This window comes from Balaenoptera musculus, chromosome 1 (assembly GCF_009873245.2).
Source record: "Balaenoptera musculus isolate JJ_BM4_2016_0621 chromosome 1, mBalMus1.pri.v3, whole genome shotgun sequence".
Lineage (NCBI taxonomy): Eukaryota > Metazoa > Chordata > Mammalia > Artiodactyla > Balaenopteridae > Balaenoptera > Balaenoptera musculus.
This window is the reverse complement of record NC_045785.1, coordinates 123,429,360-123,451,079: the sequence shown is the minus strand read 5'-3', so window position 1 is coordinate 123,451,079 and position 21,720 is coordinate 123,429,360. Positions and strand designations below refer to the sequence as shown.

At 44.4% G+C, this 21,720-nt stretch overlaps 2 protein-coding genes across 4 annotated transcripts in view; one reads left to right on the top strand and one right to left on the bottom strand.

Annotated features, from left to right (window-relative positions):
- The window catches only part of CD247 (CD247 molecule), a 78,802-nt gene extending 75,129 nt beyond the window's left edge, over positions 1–3,673 (top strand). Inside the window, exons 7-8 of the mRNA XM_036862293.1 lie at positions 1,159–1,200; positions 2,467–3,673. Coding sequence (XP_036718188.1) covers positions 1,159–1,200; positions 2,467–2,532 — 108 coding nt within the window. The 3' untranslated portion in view covers positions 2,533–3,673. The remainder of the gene's footprint in view (positions 1–1,158; positions 1,201–2,466) is intronic.
- Positions 3,674–11,946: 8,273 nt separating this feature from the next.
- The window catches only part of POU2F1 (POU class 2 homeobox 1), a 178,965-nt gene continuing 169,191 nt past the window's right edge, over positions 11,947–21,720 (bottom strand). For 2 of the 3 annotated variants that reach the window (XM_036872619.1, XM_036872609.1), the window contains 3 exons: positions 20,937–21,282; positions 20,082–20,170; positions 17,296–17,851 (listed from right to left, as the gene is read on the bottom strand). In XM_036872619.1, the coding sequence (XP_036728514.1) occupies positions 17,544–17,851; positions 20,082–20,170; positions 20,937–21,282 (743 nt within the window). In that variant the 3' untranslated portion in view covers positions 17,296–17,543. Of the gene's footprint in view, positions 17,852–20,081; positions 20,171–20,936; positions 21,283–21,720 lie in introns of all 3 variants that reach the window. The other variant, XM_036872628.1, reaches the window with a different exon arrangement.

Genomic DNA, 21,720 nt, shown 5'->3' with positions numbered 1-21,720 from the left:
CTTCTAAGTTTGATCTCCGGGTGACTGCATAGGTGGCATGCCCACAAAGCTGGCCTGGCCAGTGCTTTACCAGCTAGATTGTCTCATTTAATTCTCACAATAACCCAATGGGAAATGTGTACCCGCCAGGCACAGGAGGTCCAATAACTTACCCAAGGTCACGTAGCTGGTGATCAGGGAGCCAGAATTTGAACGGACTCTACAGCCCAAGCTTGTACCCACGACCTGGTTGCCTTTCCCAGTGAGCATTGATGATTAGCCAATAATTTTCTTAAAGATTTGTTTTATTGAAGTATAGTTGATTTACAGTGTGTTAATTTTTTACTCTATAGCAAAGTGATTCATTTATACATATATGTCTATACTCTTTTTCATCTTCTTTTCCATTATGGTTTATCACAGGAGATTGAATACAGTTCCCTGTGCTATACAGTAGGACCTTGCTGTTTATCCATCCTACATATAATAGTTTACATCTGCTAATCCCAAGCTCCCAGTCCTTTCCTCCCCCACCCCCTCCCCCTTGGCAACCACAAGCCTGTTGTTCTCCATGTCTGTGAGTCTGTTTCTGTTTTGTAAATAAGTTCATTTGTATAGTTTTTTTAGATTCCATATATAAGTAATATCATATGGTATTTGTCTTTCTTTGCCTGGCTTGCTTCCATGTCTTGGCTATTGTAAATAGTGCTGCAGTGAACATCGGGGTGCATGTATCTTTTTGAATTATAGTTTTCTCCAGATATATGCCCAGGAGTGGGATTGCAGGATCATATGGTAACCCTGTTTTTAGTTTTTTGAGGAACCTCCATACTGTTTTTCCTAGTTAGCCAAGAATTTTGAGAGCTGCAGGGAACCCTGTTTATTCCAAGCAGTGGCAGCGTGGCCAGCTCCAGTGCGGCCCAGATCCAAGAATCTGATGCCTATGAGGGTCTGAGTCAGGCACAGCAAACCTGGGCCCCATCAAAGCCAGGCCTCAGCTTACTCTGCGGAGGCCGAGGTCTGACCAGTGACCTGAGGACCCTTCTCTCCCGGGGCAGGGGTGCTGACTGGGAGACAGTCACCTCTGACTCTCTGGGGACCCTTTGAGTAGGACTCTTGAGCAGGAAGCCTGCTGCTGACTCTCTGACTTTCTAGCCTTTTCTTGTCTCACTCCCACAGAACCAGCGGAGAAGAGGCAAGGGACATGATGGCCTTTACCAGGTGAGTGCTGCTGGCCCTTCTTCCCAGGGTGGCACCATCTAACCAGAGCCAAGGTCAGGCTCCCTTGTTTTGCTTGTTGGCAGTGCCAGCTCTTGTCAACAGCTGGGCTGGGCAAGCCCAGGGCACGCATTCGGGCCTGTGGCGACTCTTCTGCTAGTCAGCCCCTGGGGCAGGGCTGGAATTCAGCCATTCAAGCACATGACTTGGTTCTAGTCAGGAGGCCGTGGGAGCCCCGGGGGGAACTGGGCACAGCAGACAAGCGGCAGCTGCCAAGAGGCTGTGTGGTCTTGAGCAAAGGGCAGATGCAGGCAAAGGACACCACACAAGCCACTTCCTGCCTCTTTCGCCGCTGCTCTGGGCCCTTGCAGAAACCTTGCTCTGCCTCATATCCTCACACCTACCTAATAGGATGGGAAGATGGGTGAGAAGATTGAAGTAGACAAATTAAGAACGGTAACTTTAAAAAGAAAATGTTATTGTAGTCAGGTGCCTAGTTTTTGCAAATCAGGGTGAATAATTATGCAAACTAAGCACAGCCAACCTACTTCTCTAAAATACAATCCCAAGTGGGTTCTTACTTGGTTCTTTCTGCCTCACTGGGGCTGTTCACAGCTTGCTTGATTGACTCCAAAGTTTCAGGCTACCTGGCTTCCCTGAGTTCAGAGTGATGTCAAAAGGGCCCCCAAATTTTACTGCGTGTGACTGCTGTTGATCTGTCTCCTGGACCAGAGAGGGAGACGTTCCAGTGAGATTGGGACCAGCCTGCCTGTTCCCTGACAAAGAACATAACTGTAGTAGCATGGCCTGGGAAGGAGGCGCGGGAGGGCGGAGGCCAAGGAGCCACTCTCTCCCCCGTGACAAGTCCCGGCTTCCTGGAGGCCCCGGTATCAGGGACGGTAGGTTGTCTGGAGCAGGTCTGGGGTCTCCCCGCTGATTTCCAGCTCAGTGTTCTAGCTGGGTGACTCTCCTTCCTCTGTGGTCTGACAGGCAACTTTGTAGGGCACAGTACTTGGGAAGCCGGGAGAAGGTGAGAATTTAGCTGGGAAGGAATTGCACCAAGGCCATTCCCAGTGGGACACAGGACCATCTCTGCTGCAGCTGCATGGGCCAAGGCCCCACCTGTGGCATGAGGGGACAGTTCCTGGGCCTCTGAGCTGGGCGGGAGATCACAGGCCAGGCTGCAGCAGACACCTGTTGGCCTCCAGGTAGGCTCATGCCCACACAGGGCTCCTGACCCCCTCTTCTTTTCTGATTTGCTTTCCCCAGGGGCTCAGCACGGCCACCAAGGACACCTATGCTGCCCTCCGCATGCAGGACCTGCCCCCTCGCTAACAGCACCTGGAATTTCACCACTCACAGGCCAGACCTGCAGATGCCCAGATGGTTAAAGTATTTACAACCCAGTTCACTCATATTTCTCCACCACCCAAGTATTCTTCTTTATGACCGGGATGCTTCAAGTTGTAATGTGCGGTCATATCCAATTCCAAACTGTCACACAGAATTTCTTCCCTGGACGCCGAGAGGGAGCGCGTCCCCTGGGCCCTGTCCTTGAGGAGCCTGCTGGGGGTGCAGCATGTTGCGGGGTTTTCTGGTTGCTGGAGGCTGTGGGCAGGCCCCGCTCCCAGTGGCTCTGGGCTCTTACCTGGGAGACGGGCACCCTCCTTCTCAAACACAGCCGAGGAGTTCAGGCCGTGTTCTGTAAAGTCCCCAGAGAAACCACAGATGTTAGCGCGTGTCCTGATGGTCTGTATTGTCCTGTCAGTGCTTGAGTGGCTTCGCTCCTGCTGTAAACTTGGCTTCTGTTGTCAGCGTAGCCCGTCATTCCACGGTAACTGGTGATGGGCCAGGGAGGCTGTGCTGCCTCCCTGTGAAGGGTGAGGGCACAGGGGAAGGGGGGGTGGGTAGGTGGCAGCTGGTGGTGGCTGAAGAAGGGAAGCAGTGGTGGATCAGGGACGGGAGAAGGGGAGCCAGAGGCCTGGGGGCGCAGGAAGGGGCCCTCCTGCAATCAAGCATACGTTCCCCGTGATGGAACTTGAGTGCCAGGCCCTGTGGGGACCAGGAACTGAAGAAGCCCAGCCTCGCCCTCCCGGAGCCCACACTCTCACAGGGAAGCGAGCTGTGAAGAGTCCGGTGTGAAAGAACACAGCAGCGTCATCGCTGACTATGAACGGGGTGAGGGGCAGCGAGACCACCTTCTCTGCAGGCACTTGGGCACCTCACACTGAGTGAAAGACACACCCGTATTGGGAAAGGCCTCAAAAGAAGACTCCGCACCACTCAGACCTAGAAAGATCCCAAAGGACATATGGCACGGTGGGAAAAGCCTCAGCTGACTTAACTGGAACAGGGCTGTGTGATAAAAGGGCACGCGGCTATGGATGGAAAACCCTCTTTGCTCTGCTCGGTCTTAATTTATACTGGTTTGCTAGAGCCTTACTTTTTTGCATAATAAATGCTTCAGTGAAAATGCTGCTTTACCGTAAGCTTTATTTCGGCAGTCAAGCCTGTAATGGTCATTTAGTCATCAGGAGATCAGCCTGCTGCTAGGAGAGAACAGGATGGCTCCTTGGAAAATGCAGGAGAGCCGGGTGCATACAGTGGCCCAAACGGGGGCTGTGCCTGGGGCAACATGGTGTCTGGATACGCCAGGAGTCCTTATGCAGGAACCAGGAGAAGGTGATGGGGAGCTCCCCGGGTGCAGGGCTCACAGCATTGAGCCAGCTTGTAGCGTGCAGGAAAGAGCAGGAGAGAGGCCAGCTGAGCATTAGGGCATCAGGACGAGGGAGCATCGTTGTCAGAGGGTGTCTGGGTGTTATGAACAGCTGCTGATGCCACAGCACAAAAAACACAAACAAACAAACAAACAAAACCTCAGTCTGGGGAATTCCCTGGCGGTCTAGTGGTTAGGGCTCTGCGCTTTCCCTGCAGGGGGCCTGGGTTCGATCCCTGGTCAGGGAAGTAAGACAGACCCCGCAAGCTGCAAGACACGCAGGTGGCCAAGAAAACAAAAACAGAAACTTCAGTCCGTAGGGTTTGGGGAAGGAGAGGGGACAACAGAGGTCTTTTAGGTCAGGTTCTCCCACAAAAAGTGACCCTGTCCCCAGCAGTATTTCCTCTAACTGCAGTGGCTGTTTTATAAGGCCCTAACTCATCAAGCCACCAATTAATATTGGGTAAAGACTTTGAAATCAGAAAAGACTTTGAAATCGAAGGCCATGGCTATTAAAAGCCACTGAGCATTTGGGATTCCAACAGGAGTGATGTGCATCTCTGCCAGGAGAGAAGGCATTCGATTCCTATCCTGGCCTCAGAGGGGAATTCAATTCCATTCACCAAGTATTGACCTAGCACCTTCCTATTCTGTGCCCAGCGCTTGGCAAGCTACCAGGGAAGCTAGAGAAGTATCATCACAGAGTTAGGGACTTTTTGTCATTGTATTTCATACACACCGTGTAAAGAACTCGGCATCACGGTGTACTGTCGTGATGCACACAGGACAGGCAGGTGGAAGCGGAGTGAGGCAGGGGTGAGTAGCTGCCAATGAAGGGGTGCAGACAGAGCTCGGCAAGGTATGGGAGAAGCTGTGGAAGGTTTCGTGGAAGGAACAGACTGAGGAGGGAGAGAATGGCTGAAAACTATCATCAATCAGCCCTAATTATGTAACCTGGTCATGGGGCAAAGGAATGGGAAAATCACACTATGTTGTTTTAGCTGCCTTTCCACTGACTGAAGTTCATCATGACAAGTGAGAGCCTCATTTTGGCTGCTGCTGCTTTGTCTTCTACTCACTGGGCATTTTATAAAACATGAAGTTCGCTTCCTTTATTAGTCAACGTTAAGCCTCAACCTCATACCTAGTTTTAAGGTCAGCTGAGTTTCACCCAGGCTGTGTGACCCATATGGCTGGCCTGAAGATAAGAGTTTGACCCAAGATTTTGACTCAAGAGGTAGGAGGAAAGCTGGCTGTAAGCTATGGGTCTGGGAGCTTGCCCGGGGTGGGTGGGGCAGAGGACTTACTGGACTCTGTGCAAGACAACTGCACAGAGAAGGCCGGTGGGAGAGGGCTCACCGGCACAGCGAAGCCCCAATCAAGCTGAGAGTGGCCCTAGTCTTCGGAGAGACAAGAGGCTGCAGTTGGAGAAGTCACACTCTATCATGGGTAGTTCCTCTTGGTAGATAGCACTGGAGTGGGTTAGAATGTAACAACCTTTTTACAAAGGACTACAGGGTAACAGAATGGAATCAGTGCTTTTATCCTCATGCCTTAGCCCATGACAAATGGGTTTTGCCTTCTCAAGTCCTCATGCTTGTGAGCCCGCTGTTGTCTCTACCAAACAGCCAATTCCTGTTAAAACTTGAAATTGTTTTAAGAGTAACTTTACAAACCGAAAAGCAAGTTATAAATACAAGACAGGGTGGAAAGGAAAAGAGCGAGGCGTTCTTTGACGTAGGAGCAGAGGAGAAAAGGACCCAGCATTTGTCTTCCCATTTTGAGCCCCTTTCAAGACAGCAGCCATACCTTGAGACCATAGTGCAAGCTTTCTCTTTCAGTCTCTCTCTGTCTCCTAATTCAAGGGGGACGCACAGACTCAGTTCATATGCACTAGTTAAACAGGATGCCTCCCAAAGGTCTTCAACAAGCTGAAGTTTTCTCTCTGTAGGAAATTCATTTTAAGATTCAAATTTTCCTTTTTATGCAGTCAACTAATTGCATTAAGACACTAAATGTTGGCTACAAGAAGCTGGATAGAGGGATCTAAGTTGTGTACCTTCAGACAGGAGAACCAGAGGGCCAAGTTCAGGGGTAGCTTCCTTCAGAGGACCCCAGAGAATGACTGTTAGGGACCTGGCAGGAAATGCTAGAGGGGCACGGTGGTTTAAACAATAAATTTGGAAAAGTCAATTTCAATGCCAGTTCTGCAGTCAAATACACAGTGAGAGGGGACCTTTGAAGAGTTCTCTCACAGATGAATCAATCGATCACACAAAGCCCTCGGCGTCTGAAGGAGACCACTGGTCCCAGGAAGCCACTAGGGCCTGGGGAGAGAGCAATGTGGTGGCCCCAGTGCCCCACGGAGCACAGGGGGAAGCGTGCCGAAGCCAGGGTACGGGTGGCGGCGGAACCGGTGCGCTCACAGTGATGCTGGGATGCCTGAGAGCACCTGCTGGAAAAAGTAAGTTGGAAGGCTTAGTTGAGACGTCTGTATGGGAATGTGTGAAGCATCCAGAATACCAACGCAACAACTTCAGAGAAACTCAAACAATGTGAAAACACTTGGAAAATGGTTTAATGATGTTTTACAACAGAAATGAACTGTACAGTTACAGTAAGTTTAATATATATAAAAAATTACAGCAGACAAATGCATCTACACAAAATCTACCATTTCATTCTGATTCACTGTCACCTACACAACCTCTCCCAAGCCTACAGCCCCTTGCAGGCAGCCCCAGGAGGGGGAATCATATAAAGGGCACTTTTAAAGAGACAGCACCGCTCATATTCCCCACCGCCTCCTCAGGCCTCAGGAGGTATCAGCTAATTCCCCCAAATGTAAATTGCTTGTGTTTCGGGTTTTCAAAACCAAGAAAACGTGTGTCTCCCGGGGGCCCAGATAACGAGGCCCCAGACTCCCAAGTTATGGGTTGACTCTTGTAGCATATTCCTATCCGAGGGGAAATGGCTAACCAGGCGTCTGGGACAGTGAGGCTATACAATAGCCACCCAGATTGCAGAGTTATCTAAGGAGAAATGCAAAAGGACTCCCAATAAACTACTTAGGAATTGTCACTGCCTCATTAAAGCTGCTGGACAATTTTGGAAAGAATCATCTACACCACATCTTAAGTTTCCACAAAAGAGAACTCAAACTCACATTTTAAAGTTAAGTACATAAAACAAAAAGTTTTGGGAGGCCAAGGGGTCAGTTTCCCCTTGTGTCCCTCCCTTGACAACAGTGGAAAAACACCCCTGAATCAATATTTAAAAAAAAAAAAAAAAAAAAGGAAGAAAAGAAAAAGGTGGGGGGAGTTAAGATATTTAAAGACAGAGAGAAAGAAAACAGCTTTAGAAAAAAAAAAAACAAAACCACTGTCTCTTTAAAACAAAATCCCAGTTGGGACCGATAATCAGCGAGTATTCAATCCAAATTGACCCCGGTGGAAGTTTATTACTGAATATTATGTACACTCAGAACTTTTTTGTTTTCTTTTTTATTATGAACACCTAGGCAGTGAAAACTGTTATGTTACTACATACATAGACACACCCAAAACATACAAAAATACTATTTCAAACTACTAAGAATAGGACAGTTCAGTTATCTTCATGCTATGACTTTAAGAGCATTACACTGAAACAAACAAGAAGTTAAACGACATTTTTTTTTTAATATCCCAGAAATATACCAAAATATACATCTAAGCTTTGGAATTACTGAGGTTAGACTAATGCAAGTGCTGGGTAATCGTACTTAATACACGAGTCTAAGGTTCTGCAGGAAAGAAATTATCTTTGGTATCTGCATCAGGCTAATATTATTAACATTTGGATTTTGCTTTGGGATAGAGCTTGTATGACCCTAGAACCAAATCCCCCCCTCCCCTAATCAACTGAGATTAAAAAGATCCGTGTAAAAAGTTCCTTCATTTGCACCCACCACCCCCCAAGTTAAAAAGTCACAGGCATCTACCTAGCACAAAAGGTTGTGAAATACAATGCATAGTTGCACAGTGGTGCTGCAAAAAGGAAACAAACTACAGTAAGGAGAAATGAAAAAGCTTGATAATCGTTCTGCGTGTTTTCTCACAAACAGGACAGCCACTTCCAAGCAGTTCCAGTAAAGGAAAAGAGAGAAAAGGCTCAGAAGGGCACCTTGGCGAGTATTCACGGGCACGGCCCCAGAGGTTAAAGCACCCGGCAGAGCAGCCAATCCTGCACCAGTGTCTTCAACTTCCCCCACTCTGTGGAGTCCAAGGCGCCCAGCAGCACGCCCCGGGCTCCCAGTCCCTGCGCTAAGCCCCTGCAGTGACCATGGCTGTTGTAGGGAGGACTGTCGTGGTGATGGGCTTCTGCCTACCGTTTTGGAAAAATCTGAAATGCCAGTTCGTTCCATGGCATGTTCACAGGTTGGCAGGAGCCAAAGCTACCAAGCATGCGCCTCTGCAAACCCTGGAGCACGGGAAACAGACTCCCTGCCCTTTCAGTGCAGTCAGGGGCACCCCCCTTCCCTGCCCTGGGCCTCGCTCCTCTAAACACCAGGACGCCACAGACTGGATTGACGCTGAAGACTTCCCTTTTCTTTGGTTTTTTTGTTTGTTTTGAGTTTATACAATCATTAAAAAATCTTTGGTTTTGGCTGGAAATTTAAAAAACAAAACAAAACAAAACAAAGAAACCACACCCTCCCCTGGCTTATAGCAGCAGTAGTAAGACCTGGCAAAGCTCTGTTTTTCAACATTGGGGGTGGGAATTGAAGGTTGGGAACTACATTCAAAGAAAAGGTGAAGGGCTGGGGATGCAGCTTCTAGACAGCCCATTGGATATAAGATTGTCAAATAATAATGATATTAATAACAATAAAAACTTAAATATTTGGATTTTTTTTTGGTCATGTCAAGGGAAAAAAAGTGAAATGTGTATGCAGCAGTCAGCTTAAAGGAGCCTTTGGTGTCTTCCCTTCCACCCAAAGTCCTGAAAATAAGCAGAACCCTGAGGCCTCACAGGGGAAGGGGATGGCCTCCCCGCACCAGGGACAAGGCAAGTACTGGAGGGGAGGTGTGGCCGGCAGTCAGAGATGGGGGGCGGGGTCGGGGTGTGGCCGGCTGGCCAGCCCCTAAGGGCAGGGTGGCGGGGAACAGATGTTAAGAGACCTGGGAAGACCCCCTGCAACAAAAAGGAGGAGAAGATTGCAATTTGCCCTCAGTTTGCAGTAGCTTTTAAAGCAGCGACATTCAGAGGCTTTGGGAGGTCCCACCCTAGGCTACAGGTCCCGTGATGCTATAGGCCAGAGTTCAACATTACTCAGAGGAGGGGAGGGCAGACTTGGCAACTCTGTAGGGTTTAGAGAAAGTTTTAAAGCAAGTTACTCAGTCACGAGTTAGAAATGAGGTATACAACAGCTCCTGGACTCGTGGTGGGCGGAGAACCCCACGCTTATTCACCCCGCCTCTGCCACCACCACCACAGCTGCGGGGACTGAACTACGGTCTAACGTGGGGGAGGGCATTTCCTCGGAGTGACACCTCCTGTGGACTGAGTAATGCACACAGGCCCCGCGAGCAGAGGTAAGAAGCCGGAAGAAGTCTGCGTCTCCACTTCGCCTGCACTCAGGGGAGACGCACCATTTACGCTGTCAAAAGCCAATGTTATAATACAGTTGCAAAGTCTTCGGTTCTCTCCTTTCCCCCCTCCCAGCTGTTTGCAGTCTTAACACACAACCAGGCTAGTCCACTCTACTCTCATAAAGTACGTGCCTTCCGCAGACCCACGTAGGATCAGAACCAAAGACGTGGCACCCCACCCGCCTACAACTACAGCCTTTCCTAACAGGACTGTCGTTCCAGCTTCCGAAAGTGCTTTCCCTTTCCTGCTCTATTGTTCAGACTCAGAGACGCTGCGGGACTAGGTAGGAGTACAGAGTCTTCTCTCTCCTTGGCTCTGTCCTTTTTCATTCGAAGGAGATCCCAATTTTAAAGAAGTGTTTGGACGTGTCATTTTGGAAACAGCACTGTACCCAACGGTCTGCCTGCAGACTTTGGGATATCATGTGAGAGAGCTCAATGCCACTGCCAAGTTACGAAAGAAGCCTTAAGCTGCTTTTGTGAGGTTGTGGCTGACTCCATGAAAACAATGATGAACAAGTAAACAAAGAAAATTCGGGGGAACTTTGCAGCAGACCTCAATTTTTTTTTTTTTTTTTTACAGTAAATTAGTTTTGGGGTCTGAACTTTCTGACAGTGTCCTGGGTTTGAACCAGAAGGGGGCACTGGGTGGCGGGCCCTGTGAGGAGTGGGCTGACTCAGGGACGCAGAAAGAATCATAACGGGCACCGGCCCCGCCCTGCCCACCCTGGGAGCGTCACTTCCGGGTGCAGTGGCGGTCCATCATGTTTGCCTTGTCTTCCCTCAACTGTTGTTTCAAGTGCTCTTATCTTCAATAGCCTTGATACCTGCTTCCTGACCTATCTAGCGCTTTGAAAAGTCACACAATATTAACACCACTTTTAGATAACGTCAGAACAATAAGATTATTAGTAAAGCTGTCACGAAGTTCTGCAACCTGATCATTTTCTGTCGAGAGCAACACATTTCTTATCCTTCCCCTCTTTTCTGTGTCTCGTCAATAGTACACCAAAACAGTGAACTACTCAATTCCCCAGAGCCCATATGTAAAAACATTCGGGAACAATACAGCTCTACGGAAGAATAAAGGAAGGCCTTTTGGATTTCCATGTTATCTTGCTCTTGAAAATGCTTATCCTTCACAAGTGACAGAACAACCAAATATCATCTGAACTCAAACAGGCTGTACTGGTTCTCTTTATAAGCGTTAGATAAAGGGAAATAAGAAAAGAATTCTACCCCCATCTTTTGCCACCCCCCCTAAATTTCCCAGCAGTTCCAAGAATATCACTGCCACACTTAGCAACTCTATCCATCTTTACAGAGCCAGCAGAGTGAAACTAAATAAATCTCTTTTCCAAAGCCAGGATGACCAATAAGACTTCCTTCAAAAAGTGGGGATGGGGAGGGGAGAGGAAAAGGAAAGAGACAAAGGTAAATACAGCTTTTCCAAATTTCAGCTTTTTGTTCCTATTCCCTCTGCCTGTGTAGAAAACGTAAGGATAAACAATGCAGTGTCTTTGGTATCCAAACCGAACCCCACTTAGGTTCTGTGAGATGGATCACTTATTAAAAAATAGCCTTTCTGGACATAGAGTCTATATCTGAACTCAGGGAGCCAAGAAAGTTTGTCCCAGAGTATGGCCAGAAAGGACTCTTAACTGTTCCTAAACCAGCATCATTTCTCATTCACACCCCCACTAAGAACAATACTCTTCTCAATCTCACTAACTAACCCATCCCTAAAGGTCACACCGTATCACAGGTAAGAGGCGAGCAGGTTGGCTTTCAACTTCTTGATCTGGTTTTCTTCTGTTCGCATTTTTGGTCGAGACAAAATTAGCCTCGGTATGAGAAAAGGAAGTGAGGTTTTAAACTGTTGTGCTACTAGCACAACATTAACATGACAGAGGGCGACAAAAAAACAAGAAACAAAAAACCTGCTTAATTTTCTTAGATTAAGATGCATCAATCATTCATTTCTCCTTTCCTCTCCACATTTAAATGGTGCTTCTCTACTCCTGCCTCTTATTTCTCAACCACACACCCCGACATTCACACATTCATCCTTCTCCTAAGCTCTTGCTACGTACAGAGGTAATGAATCGTCAGGAGAGGCTGGCGGGGTATGGGGGGGCCTGGGCGGCCACAGGAAGGGATGTAAATGCCTTCGAGGACCCTGAACTGGACAGCCCACGTGTAACCTGCATGCCACCACACGCTGCACTGCAGGCCAGACCGCAGAGAGGCTAACGAATCCCAAACCCAGACACAGGGATGATCAAGTTTCCTTTGGCAAGACAGAGATAAGGAAAAGCAAACACACACACGAGCAATGCAACATTTTCCTTCTAACATAATCACCTTCTTCTCTCCCCACCCACCCTCCCTAACCCTATAAACAGGATCCCAAATACATACCGCATCAATCATGTTTATCAATCATAATAAACATCAGTTCAACTAAATGCTACAGCTAGAATTATTTCCACTATTTATAAAGTTCTTTCTTTTTACTTATTTATTTGGTTTTTAGTTTAAAACCAGTTCTGTAACAATGCTAAACTATGCTGAGGTATTTTATGAAGGGGCCAGAAGCTAGCTGTTACCCACGAGCATTACCCTCCCAGATTAAGGTATCACCATTCAAAGAGAAAAGGAAGAGAAGGAAGAGAGGAAAGGAGATCCAGATTACAGAATCAACGTAAGATCTGCTAAGGTTTACTGCTTTGAGCAAAGGCTGAGAGTAGAAGAGCCCACACATGGAACTGCTTCATGAATAAGGATGGTCAGAAGAAAGCAACTTCACAAATCATACGGAAATCTGGGTGTAAACCTGACAACTCTGAGAAAAGACATATTCCCTGCCCTTTGGATGGAATCCTTTCAAATATCTTACTGAAAATTTCAGGCGTGTCCCATTGAATCTCTTTAGATTAAGAAAAGAATGAGGCAGAACAGGATTAGTATCTGCCTTTAATGTTGAAAGCAGTTTACTTATCCTATTTCTGTCCAAGTTCACATTTGTACTGTGTGCACCATCTATGCAAAAAGATGGCCAGGGCTGTGATGAAACTAAATGCTTTTCACTAAATGCTTTTCACACACACATACAAAAATGAACTCACAATGGGTTATGATCAGATGAATCCATCAGTTCTTGCCCATTTGAGTAATTTTAAATTTCAAGTTTTTAGTCTTTTTCTCCATTAGTACTGATGGTCTTTTTAACATCTTCAGCTCCAATAAACACGGTCTGAACGAATAAACTTTAAATTCATCAATTTTAGATGCCGATTAAGGAGAATGTATTCGACCAACTCTCATAATCAATTGTTGAGGCTCTTTAACGGAGGGCTCTCAGATCGCAGACTGATTTCTGGGGGGCCCCTGAGGGGTCCAAGGCCACAGCAGACTGCCAGCAGGAGGTCTGAACCAGGTGCTGCCCACCGCTCGCCTGCTCTCGGCCGGCCCTGACGCTCAGGGCTTGCTGACTGCTCCCTGTCTGCTCTCTCTCTCTTCTTCCTAGTGTAACGATTTTACTTTTTTCTTGGTAAAGAAAGTTTTGTGAGGATGACATGGTTTGGGAACAACTTTAGACTATGAACAACAAAGAGTTTCTTTTGTAAGCCAAGTGTTTATTATTCACTAACTGCAATGTTTACTATCAGGATTTACAACTTTAAAAATCTACATTAATTTCCTACATTTTCAAATGTATCCAGCTTTCCCAGCAATTTAAATAGAAAATTTAATGATAAAGATTGGGCTGAATTTAAATATTGTGTCAAGCATCTGTGCTTCTGAATATAGACAAGGTTTTTTCCCAACTTCCCAAATAAATGAGGGATAATAGAACAAAATAATGTAAAAAAGAGGTACAATTGTGCTTTTCTCCCCAACAATGAATGAACTGTGTAGAACAAATTGGCAAGATAATCTCACTAAAAATCTTTTAATTAATATTATTTTCCCTTTTAAAAAAACGTTAATTTCTAATAATGCTACCATGAAGTACAAATCAGTACGGTCCTACACAAAACGAAAGTTGGATTCCTTTGGTTCCATTCCTCAATAATAAGTTGAGTAAACTGGGATGGTATTGATCTTTCTTACCAAATAAATAAAAGCAAGTGTGTTTTATATCAGGTAATGAATGGATAGGAACAACTTTTTTAATTCTAAAAAGCTGCCTATGTAACTTCAGAAACATTTAAACTAACATGGCACTCAACATATTTCTTAAATCAGGAACAATAATATTGTTCCTCTGAGAAGCCCTTTTCCAGGTCTTTCTGCTGTCCTTTAGATGTATACAGGGTACAAATACAAGTTCACAACCAAATTGCCCTGCTTGTGATAAGCAGGATTCAAACAATTACATTCACCACTCCCTAGGGAGGGCCCATTACCATGGGCAAATACAGTATCGCTATAAATGCATTTAGAATTAGTCTTTGGCTTAATATGTGTTAACCAAATTCAGGGATAAAATAAAACTTGCATAAACATTAAGGGGGAAAAAAAGAAGAATGACACAATGAACTGTGATGACCTATCTGGCCCTTCCTCTTAGAAATGCAGAAACGCTACCAAACATCTCTTTTTGGTCAAATGGTCCCTCTTAATTTCCAGACTCTCCCATATAAGGTGGCTAAAAGTTAAGTCTGAGTACCTTAGCTTAGGAGATTCATTCAATTCGAAAAGCATTTCTTGAGATGATAAAAAAGATGATATAAAGTAAAAAAGGACTAAAGGTTGAGTCATGACACAATATGACCAGTAGACTATCTAGGGATGATGATGATGGGGCGTCAATTTTAAGTTAAACACCCATCAACAAGCTGTTTTAGTGTTTCATGTGTACATGTGTAAATGTACCTTTCATTTCACAACTTGTTTTTAAATAAGAGAAAAAAAGAGAAAAATTCTAAAAGTTACCTTTGTCTAAGGATTTATTTCTTCTTTTAAACACAGGTTTTTACGCTGGTTTAAATTTAATCTTCATAAAGTGATCCACGACCCCACATACACAAAGGCAGAATCCCCCTATCCCGAATTAACTAGAGAATATAGACAGGGCAGGGAAGAGAAGACCATCGTACTGACATTTAAAGCTTAGTATCTTTTTTTTTTTTAATATTGAAGTCTGTTGGTGAATCTTATTTGGGAGAGGGAGCATTTTTGAACCACATAGGAAAACAAACAAACACAGCCTTTCCTTGCTCTTCCTCTTAATCCATTGGGCTTGAGTCCCTTGGGATTCAACGCTTCCTTTGGTAGCAATTTTGGGAAATTAATGCTACAACCTCTAATCCAGTATGGTGGGTATCAGCACTTCCCTCCCTGAATCCTTCCTCCTAACTTACCACTCCCAGGGGAGGGACTCATCACTATGGGCAGCTACAGTATTACTGACAGCCCTAAAATCATTTGCACAGACTAAAATTGGAGATGTCAAATCAGGATAAAAGATTAAATTCAACTACATCAGAGAAATAGTGGGATGAAGAGGAGAAAATTTAGTAACTGACACTGCCATTCTATTTACACACCAAACTAAATAAACTACTTAAAAAATCAAGTTAATGTCTGCCCAGAGGATATTACAACTTACCAACATAAAAGGTTAAAACAAGCAGCAACTTTTATATAAAATTAATAAAGACAAATGAAAAAAGAAATTGTCAGTAGCATCTATCTCCTCAATGTGTCTGAACTGCACGATATAAACTAGTCCATTAGTACAGCAGCTTGCTAAAAATTGACTTTGGTTCAAGCTTAGTCAAAAAAACAACATAAAAAAAACATACCACACACAAAAACGGTGGATGGACATTTGTTAGTTTCCCTGCTTGCAGTTCATTGATTTTGGAGGGATCTTAGGAAGGTGAAGGGTAGTTAATTAAATACTTTGTGAAATAAAATGGGAAGACAGAAGGAATAGAAGAAAAATTAACAAGGGAACTAAAACATTTCTGGTCTTTTAATATTAATATGCCTGTCTCCCACTTGGATGATCACAAACAAAAATGCACATTGTGTCTGTATCACTGCCTTTCCCAACACTGTGAAGAGACAAATACACAGAATCCAAGCTCCCTTGTGGATATAAGCAGAGCATGCAGAAGAAAAATTACCTGTAAGCTCTCTCTCAGCCCCCAGCTCGAAATGGGGAAAAAGTGCAGTCATAGGACCACCGGAGATGTAAGCAAGCACCCACAAACACCAGATGGGAACCTTTCACTCCAATAAGAAGGGAGCTCAGATGAGCTGCACTGCAGTGATCCAGTCTTTTGGGAACTTTTTGGATACAGATACTAAAATAATAGAACACTGACAAAAAGGGGAATCTAATTTCCAAGTTACCCTCATTCCTCTTCATCTACTTCCATAAACACTTCCTTTTCATGGGCTCATTTACATCGTCTAGAAATACCCTGGAAACAATTACGGAAGCTAATCCCCTTCTACAATGAACAGAGCGATGCGTATTGCCATTTAGACCTACCTAGCAGGAGCACCACTAACAAACCAAGGAGACACTTGAGGTGTGTGCAAAGTTCCTGCTCAAAGTCCTTCAAAGGTTCTACAGATCCCATGCCCGGCTAATGAGTGCCTTCTCTAGTCAGAGAACCAAGGAGAGTGTCAGGGTGAGAGGAATTGATAAGCCATCTGGTGAAAGTCTGTCGCTAACCTCAGACTCTTCTCATCACACCTCTTTCGGTGATCTATAACCAATGGAAAACAGTCTAGTAGAGTTCCTTCAGAAAACAAAAGAAGGGAAAAGTTTCCCAATTTCAGTAAGTCATTTTGTTCTTTGCCAAGTAAGTTAAAGGAAGTTCGGATGAAAAACTTCCACAAAATGGAAAAAACAAACAAACACACCAACAGTAGAGCATTTCAGGAGATAAGAAATCAGGAGAACCACCAAGTTAGGTGTCTGCAGTAGTCTTTGCTCTTCGGAACCAAATCCTGCCCTGCAACATGTACAGCCATTCCTGTTGAAAGTAGCAGAAAGCAGCACTGTTGCACCACAGGATCTGGGCCTCAGGTCATTCAATGATTTGGGGTGAGTGAGAGCTACAGTTCAGCAGGAATTCCTTCCTACGCAAAAGTGCTCCAAAGGCACCACCTGATGGGGGGGAGGGGGCGTGTGTGGAGTGGGAGTGTTTGCACACACTGCCTTCAGCTTCTGCACCAAGCCTCTTGCATAAGTGGCAAAAGAAAATAATTTTCTAGCACCTCTGTAAGAGTCATCAAGGATAAGGAAACCAGCAAGAACATTCCCCGCAGTTAAGAACGTTAAGTCCCCCTTACCCTAAAACCCTCCCGCCCCACAGTGTGGGAGCTCACTGAAATAGGATCCAGGAGCAAGAGATAAACATGTCCAAACTATATATATATATAAAAAACAATAACAACACCAACAACAATAACAATAGAGATACAGTAATACAGGCCTGCCTAAATTGTACCAGTTAAGAAAGGAACCCCCAACACAATTGATACGATTATAAACACCTTGTTATGACTTAATGGCCTGTACAACAGACCCATAAAAATGATTTTTTTTTTTAAGAAAAAAAGAAATTTAGACAAACAAGAAATCCCCTTCCTATATTGGAATTGGTAACCCACCTTAACTCGTCATCATGACTGCTGGAAATGATAAGTAGTCCTTTCACTTATTTTTTTGTTTGTTTGTTTTTGATTTTTTGTTTCTGCCTTTTTTTTTGTTTTTTTTTAAATTTTTGGTTAGAAAGTTCTCCAATCCATGAAGCAATCCTGAAAAGACAGCGTTTTATTACAAAATTAGGCAAATGTTGTCCCGTTTCCATCCTTTTTTTCCGGCATGTGTTTTTCTTCTCTCCCTCCTCTCCCTTGCCCTTGCAACATGGCAAGAGGAAGCCCATCACGTGTTTCGGTCTCAGCCAGGCTGGCAGCCAGTCGCACTCGGAGTGAAGAAGGGGGCTGGCAGTGTCGCTCAGCCCAGCTCACTGGGCCTTGGAGGCGGTGGTGGTGGCGGCAGCCCCGCTGGCAGAGGCCGCCGTGAAGAGCGAGGTCTGGATGGGCTCAGCTGAGGTGGAGGTGGCGTGGAGGCTGGCTACAGGTCCAGGGTTCCCTGCAGAGGCTGCAGCGGCAGAGACCAAGCTAACTGGGTTGCTGGTGAGCAGAGAGAGGTTCTGAGGGTTCAGGAACAGAGGGGCAGTCACGATGTTGGGGGCTCCTCCCGCATTGGCAAATACCAGGTTCCCAGTTGCATCCAGGGACGTTATTGGAAGAGAGCCACCAGAAGCAAGAGCTACAGACAAACCCCCCGCAAAACAGGCAGGAAGGACAATGTTAGCATCATCCCGGAGAAGCCAAGCAACACATCAAATGTACTGAGTTTTCCTACAACCCAGATGGAAAAAGCGTATCCCTTAACTGAATTTTTTACCCTTAATTACAGCACTATACTGTCACCAACTAAAGTTTATTTATAATTTTGAAAGAGCCTAAAGGGCTGAAAACTCTAATTTAATGAGCATGATCAGCATAGGTGAGGAGAATCAAAGAGTCATGTTTCTGTCTTGAAATCTCAACTTTATTCCATCTACCTAGAAGTATTTGTTAAATCCAATAATTTTGTTTTTAATGAAGATTACTGACTTTAGATTACTTCCATTCAAAAAACAAACTAGCTACAGTGATTAAGGCATTAAAATATAGTTCGCTTTTATCAAACCAACTGGCATTACTGATAAATTTGAGCACTTTATAGTGTGATATACAGGATAAAAACTGTCTTTCGAAAAGACTTTAGTTCTAAAATAAGTTATATATTACCAAATAAAGTATAAGGTGTGATTCATTTCTCACTTCAAAACATTTAATTTCTATGACCTGTACAAAGGAGAATAATGAGTCTCTGTAGGAGGAAAGCAGAGCTATACTGATGTAGGGGGCTTCTAAGGTTAGGACTTGCTTCAATGCATAAGAATTTTTCTGTAATGCTGTTGCTTCTCCTTCATCATCAAAATTTTCATTAAAATAACTGGGCACTCTAATATCTTTTCCTGTATCTGACAACCCCCCACAATCCCCTCACCGATATAGCCACATCCTCACATGTATATTTGAGGCACATGTATTTCTTAGTGGATTAAAAATTTGACTGATTTCTTACATAATATATAAAGAGCGAGAGAGGAACTGAGGGGATGTCCTTGACTTTGGACGTGATCACACACAGAGTACAGAACAGTGAGTCTTGGTGCAGCCTGACGTTTTCTGAGATTCCAGGCTCAGGGTCATAGTCCAGTTCTAGACCTTCCCCGGGAGTACCTGTTCTGTACTCAGTTATGCCCTGTGGAAGGCATCTTGCCTTTTTAGTATCACTACAGCCCAGAGGTACACCGAAATGCAAGAGAAAAAGTGATTTATCACAAATCTTACTCCAAAAAGAAATCCTTTTATAATAAAAGCTTTACAGATCTAACCATCAATTTCACATATGATTTAGTCAATGAGAAAGTCAATATAATGTAAGGTAATCTAGGTCATGTTTTAGATTTGTCTGGAACTAATATTGTCTACAGTATACTGTAGAGATATCATCCATGAAACACTAATCTTAATTGAAGTTCGTTAACAGCTTATTTTTGGCCCCAAGAACTCTCATTTAAGCCCAAATTATTTTAAGAAAAATTTCTCAGATTAATATAGTGATGTCTCAAAGTGTTTCCTTGAATCACGTAACAGCAAGCATCTTCAAACACAAAGCTCAGACGTTAAACAAATCAAACCCTTCAATACATAGAATGAGTGGATTTAGACTCATTTTAGACTGGATAGCATGCTAAGGCCAAAAGGGACCCATCTGGGCTTGTAAAAGAGACATTAAAATCCAAGCGAATATATGCTCTATAATGATGGGGATATACAAAGGGCAGAACCTAACAAGAATTAAAAGTACTCTTGACGTCTGCATGACGTGCTCCAATGTTAATTCGTTATAGGGCCTTCTTGTATACGGCTCTCTTAGGGGCGGGGGTGGGGACTGGAGAATTTTTCTTGGTCAAGTTTGTCTGGGGATGGGTCTCGGATGACTATCTAGATAAATGTAGGAGGAAATTCTGCCTCCAAGTCTATTTACATAAGAAGATAAATATCAGCATTAAAGTCCTGGTTTCTTTCTTTCTTTTTTTTTGGCCACACCATGCGGCACGTGGGATCTTAGTTCCCCGACCAGGGGGTAGGACCCCCCACACCCCGTATAGTGGAAGCTTGGAGTCTTAACCGCTGGCCTGCCAGGGAAGTCCCAGTCCTGGTTTCTTAATACACCAAACTAAGTATATTTCCTGTTCTTACAGACTGACACCTATATTTCTCTTACAAAGCTGTTTACAAGGACACATTCTTGGTCCTCACGTTAGTCAGCATTATCAATTCAACTATCTCTTCCCATCACTCTCACCTCTAGCAAAGCAGACTTCCTCCATTTAAAAAAAAAAAAAAAAAGGCTAAGTAAGGAAAAAAATTCTACTGACCTTGAATAGTTGCCAGTGTACTGTTGCTCATCAGAGCTGGGCTGAGAGCACCACCCAGGGTCCCTGGATTGAGACTGAGTAAGGCACCTCTGAAAGTCCAAAAGAGCAGTCACTTTATTACAACGTAGATGCCTGTGTCAGTTTGACAACATACCCAAATGGATAAGAAAAGGAAAATACAACTGGGGAAGTATATGGAAATATGTTGTTCTCTTTATACTCTTACATGGGTTGGTTAGTGCTTCCAAGTTACTGCCTTCCTTGATGCTCACTTGTACAAAGCAAAACAAGGTTATGGTCCACACAAAATGTAAAACTTGCAGTCATTGTAACTCTTTGAATTACTTCATTCTCCTTTTTTCCAAAACAAAAGGAAAAAAATGCCAGAGAAAGGAATATATTTACAAAGTAATTCTTATTTGTTTGATGGTAATATAAAATTGGGAATCCTATTACTGTATCTCTTATTTATGTTTGAGAATTAGAAAGCAGACAGTTCAGAGCTTAATGGAGAAAGCATAAGAATAAGAGTCAGGAATCCTGGGCTTTCTTCCTGGTCCCATCACTCAGGTATAATCAGTGGCCTGGTGTTCTGTATCTTCAACTAGAAATAAAGGTATGACTACTGTCCTTCCAGAGTGTTAAGAAACTTAATTCCAACCATAATCAAAATCCTTGTGCTACTACTATAGAGCAACCCATTTCAAAGAGATTATGGCTTTAAAGGATTTTTTGTTTTTGTTTCTTGTCTTTTTTTGCATTTAAGATAGTGATGAAAAAGTATTCCCAACAATAACTCCAGGGATGACCTCCTAGCTGTTTCTCAGATGTAAACAAGATGAGAAAGCACCTTACCCAGCTGCAAACTGTGAGGGTGCCATCAGGCCTGGGTTTAGTCCTGCAGCCGCAGCCATGGCAGCAAGACTGGCATTTGCTGGCAACTGTGCAGCTCCTTGGAGGGCAGCAGCTGCTGCTGTCTGCAGCCCTGATGCTGTCACCATCACCTGGCTGGTCCCAAGAGGAGAGGACAAAGGAGTGGAGGTGGTGTGTGTTGTGCTGGTCTCACTGGCACTGGATGCCTCGGAGGTGGAGGCTGAGGCAGAGGGGGAGGGACTCAGAGAAGGGGAAGTGACTGCTGAGGAAGCCGGAGGCGCTGTGGAAATCACGGCTGCGGTGTTGTTGGAGGTGGTGTCTGTAGTGCCTGAAAAGGGAATCATATTAGAAATTGACCTTCTGTAAATGTTTTTGGAAGAATGGCTGCTTTATTCAACCATACTCTAGAATCAACTGAATAATTAATTTACCATCCAGTAACCTCTAAACATGTCCTATTTTATTAACCGAGTTTAGTGTTTCTAGGGAAATTAACCACAAAAACAAACATTTTAAGAACCAAAGCCATGAACCCTACTTTAAGAGGCAAGAGCAATAAAGTAACCATAAAACAAACAGGGAACACAGCTTTCCATTTCCAATTTCCTATTAAAAATTAAAAAAACAAAAAATCACAGAAGCTCTAACTACAGAACACAACTGCCCTGGGGAAGAAATGTACAAGCAAAAAAATCCAAGCTTCTGAAAAGCATTTTCATTCAGAAATCTCCTTAGTAGTCTCTATAGAAAAATCAAAACAAAGCAA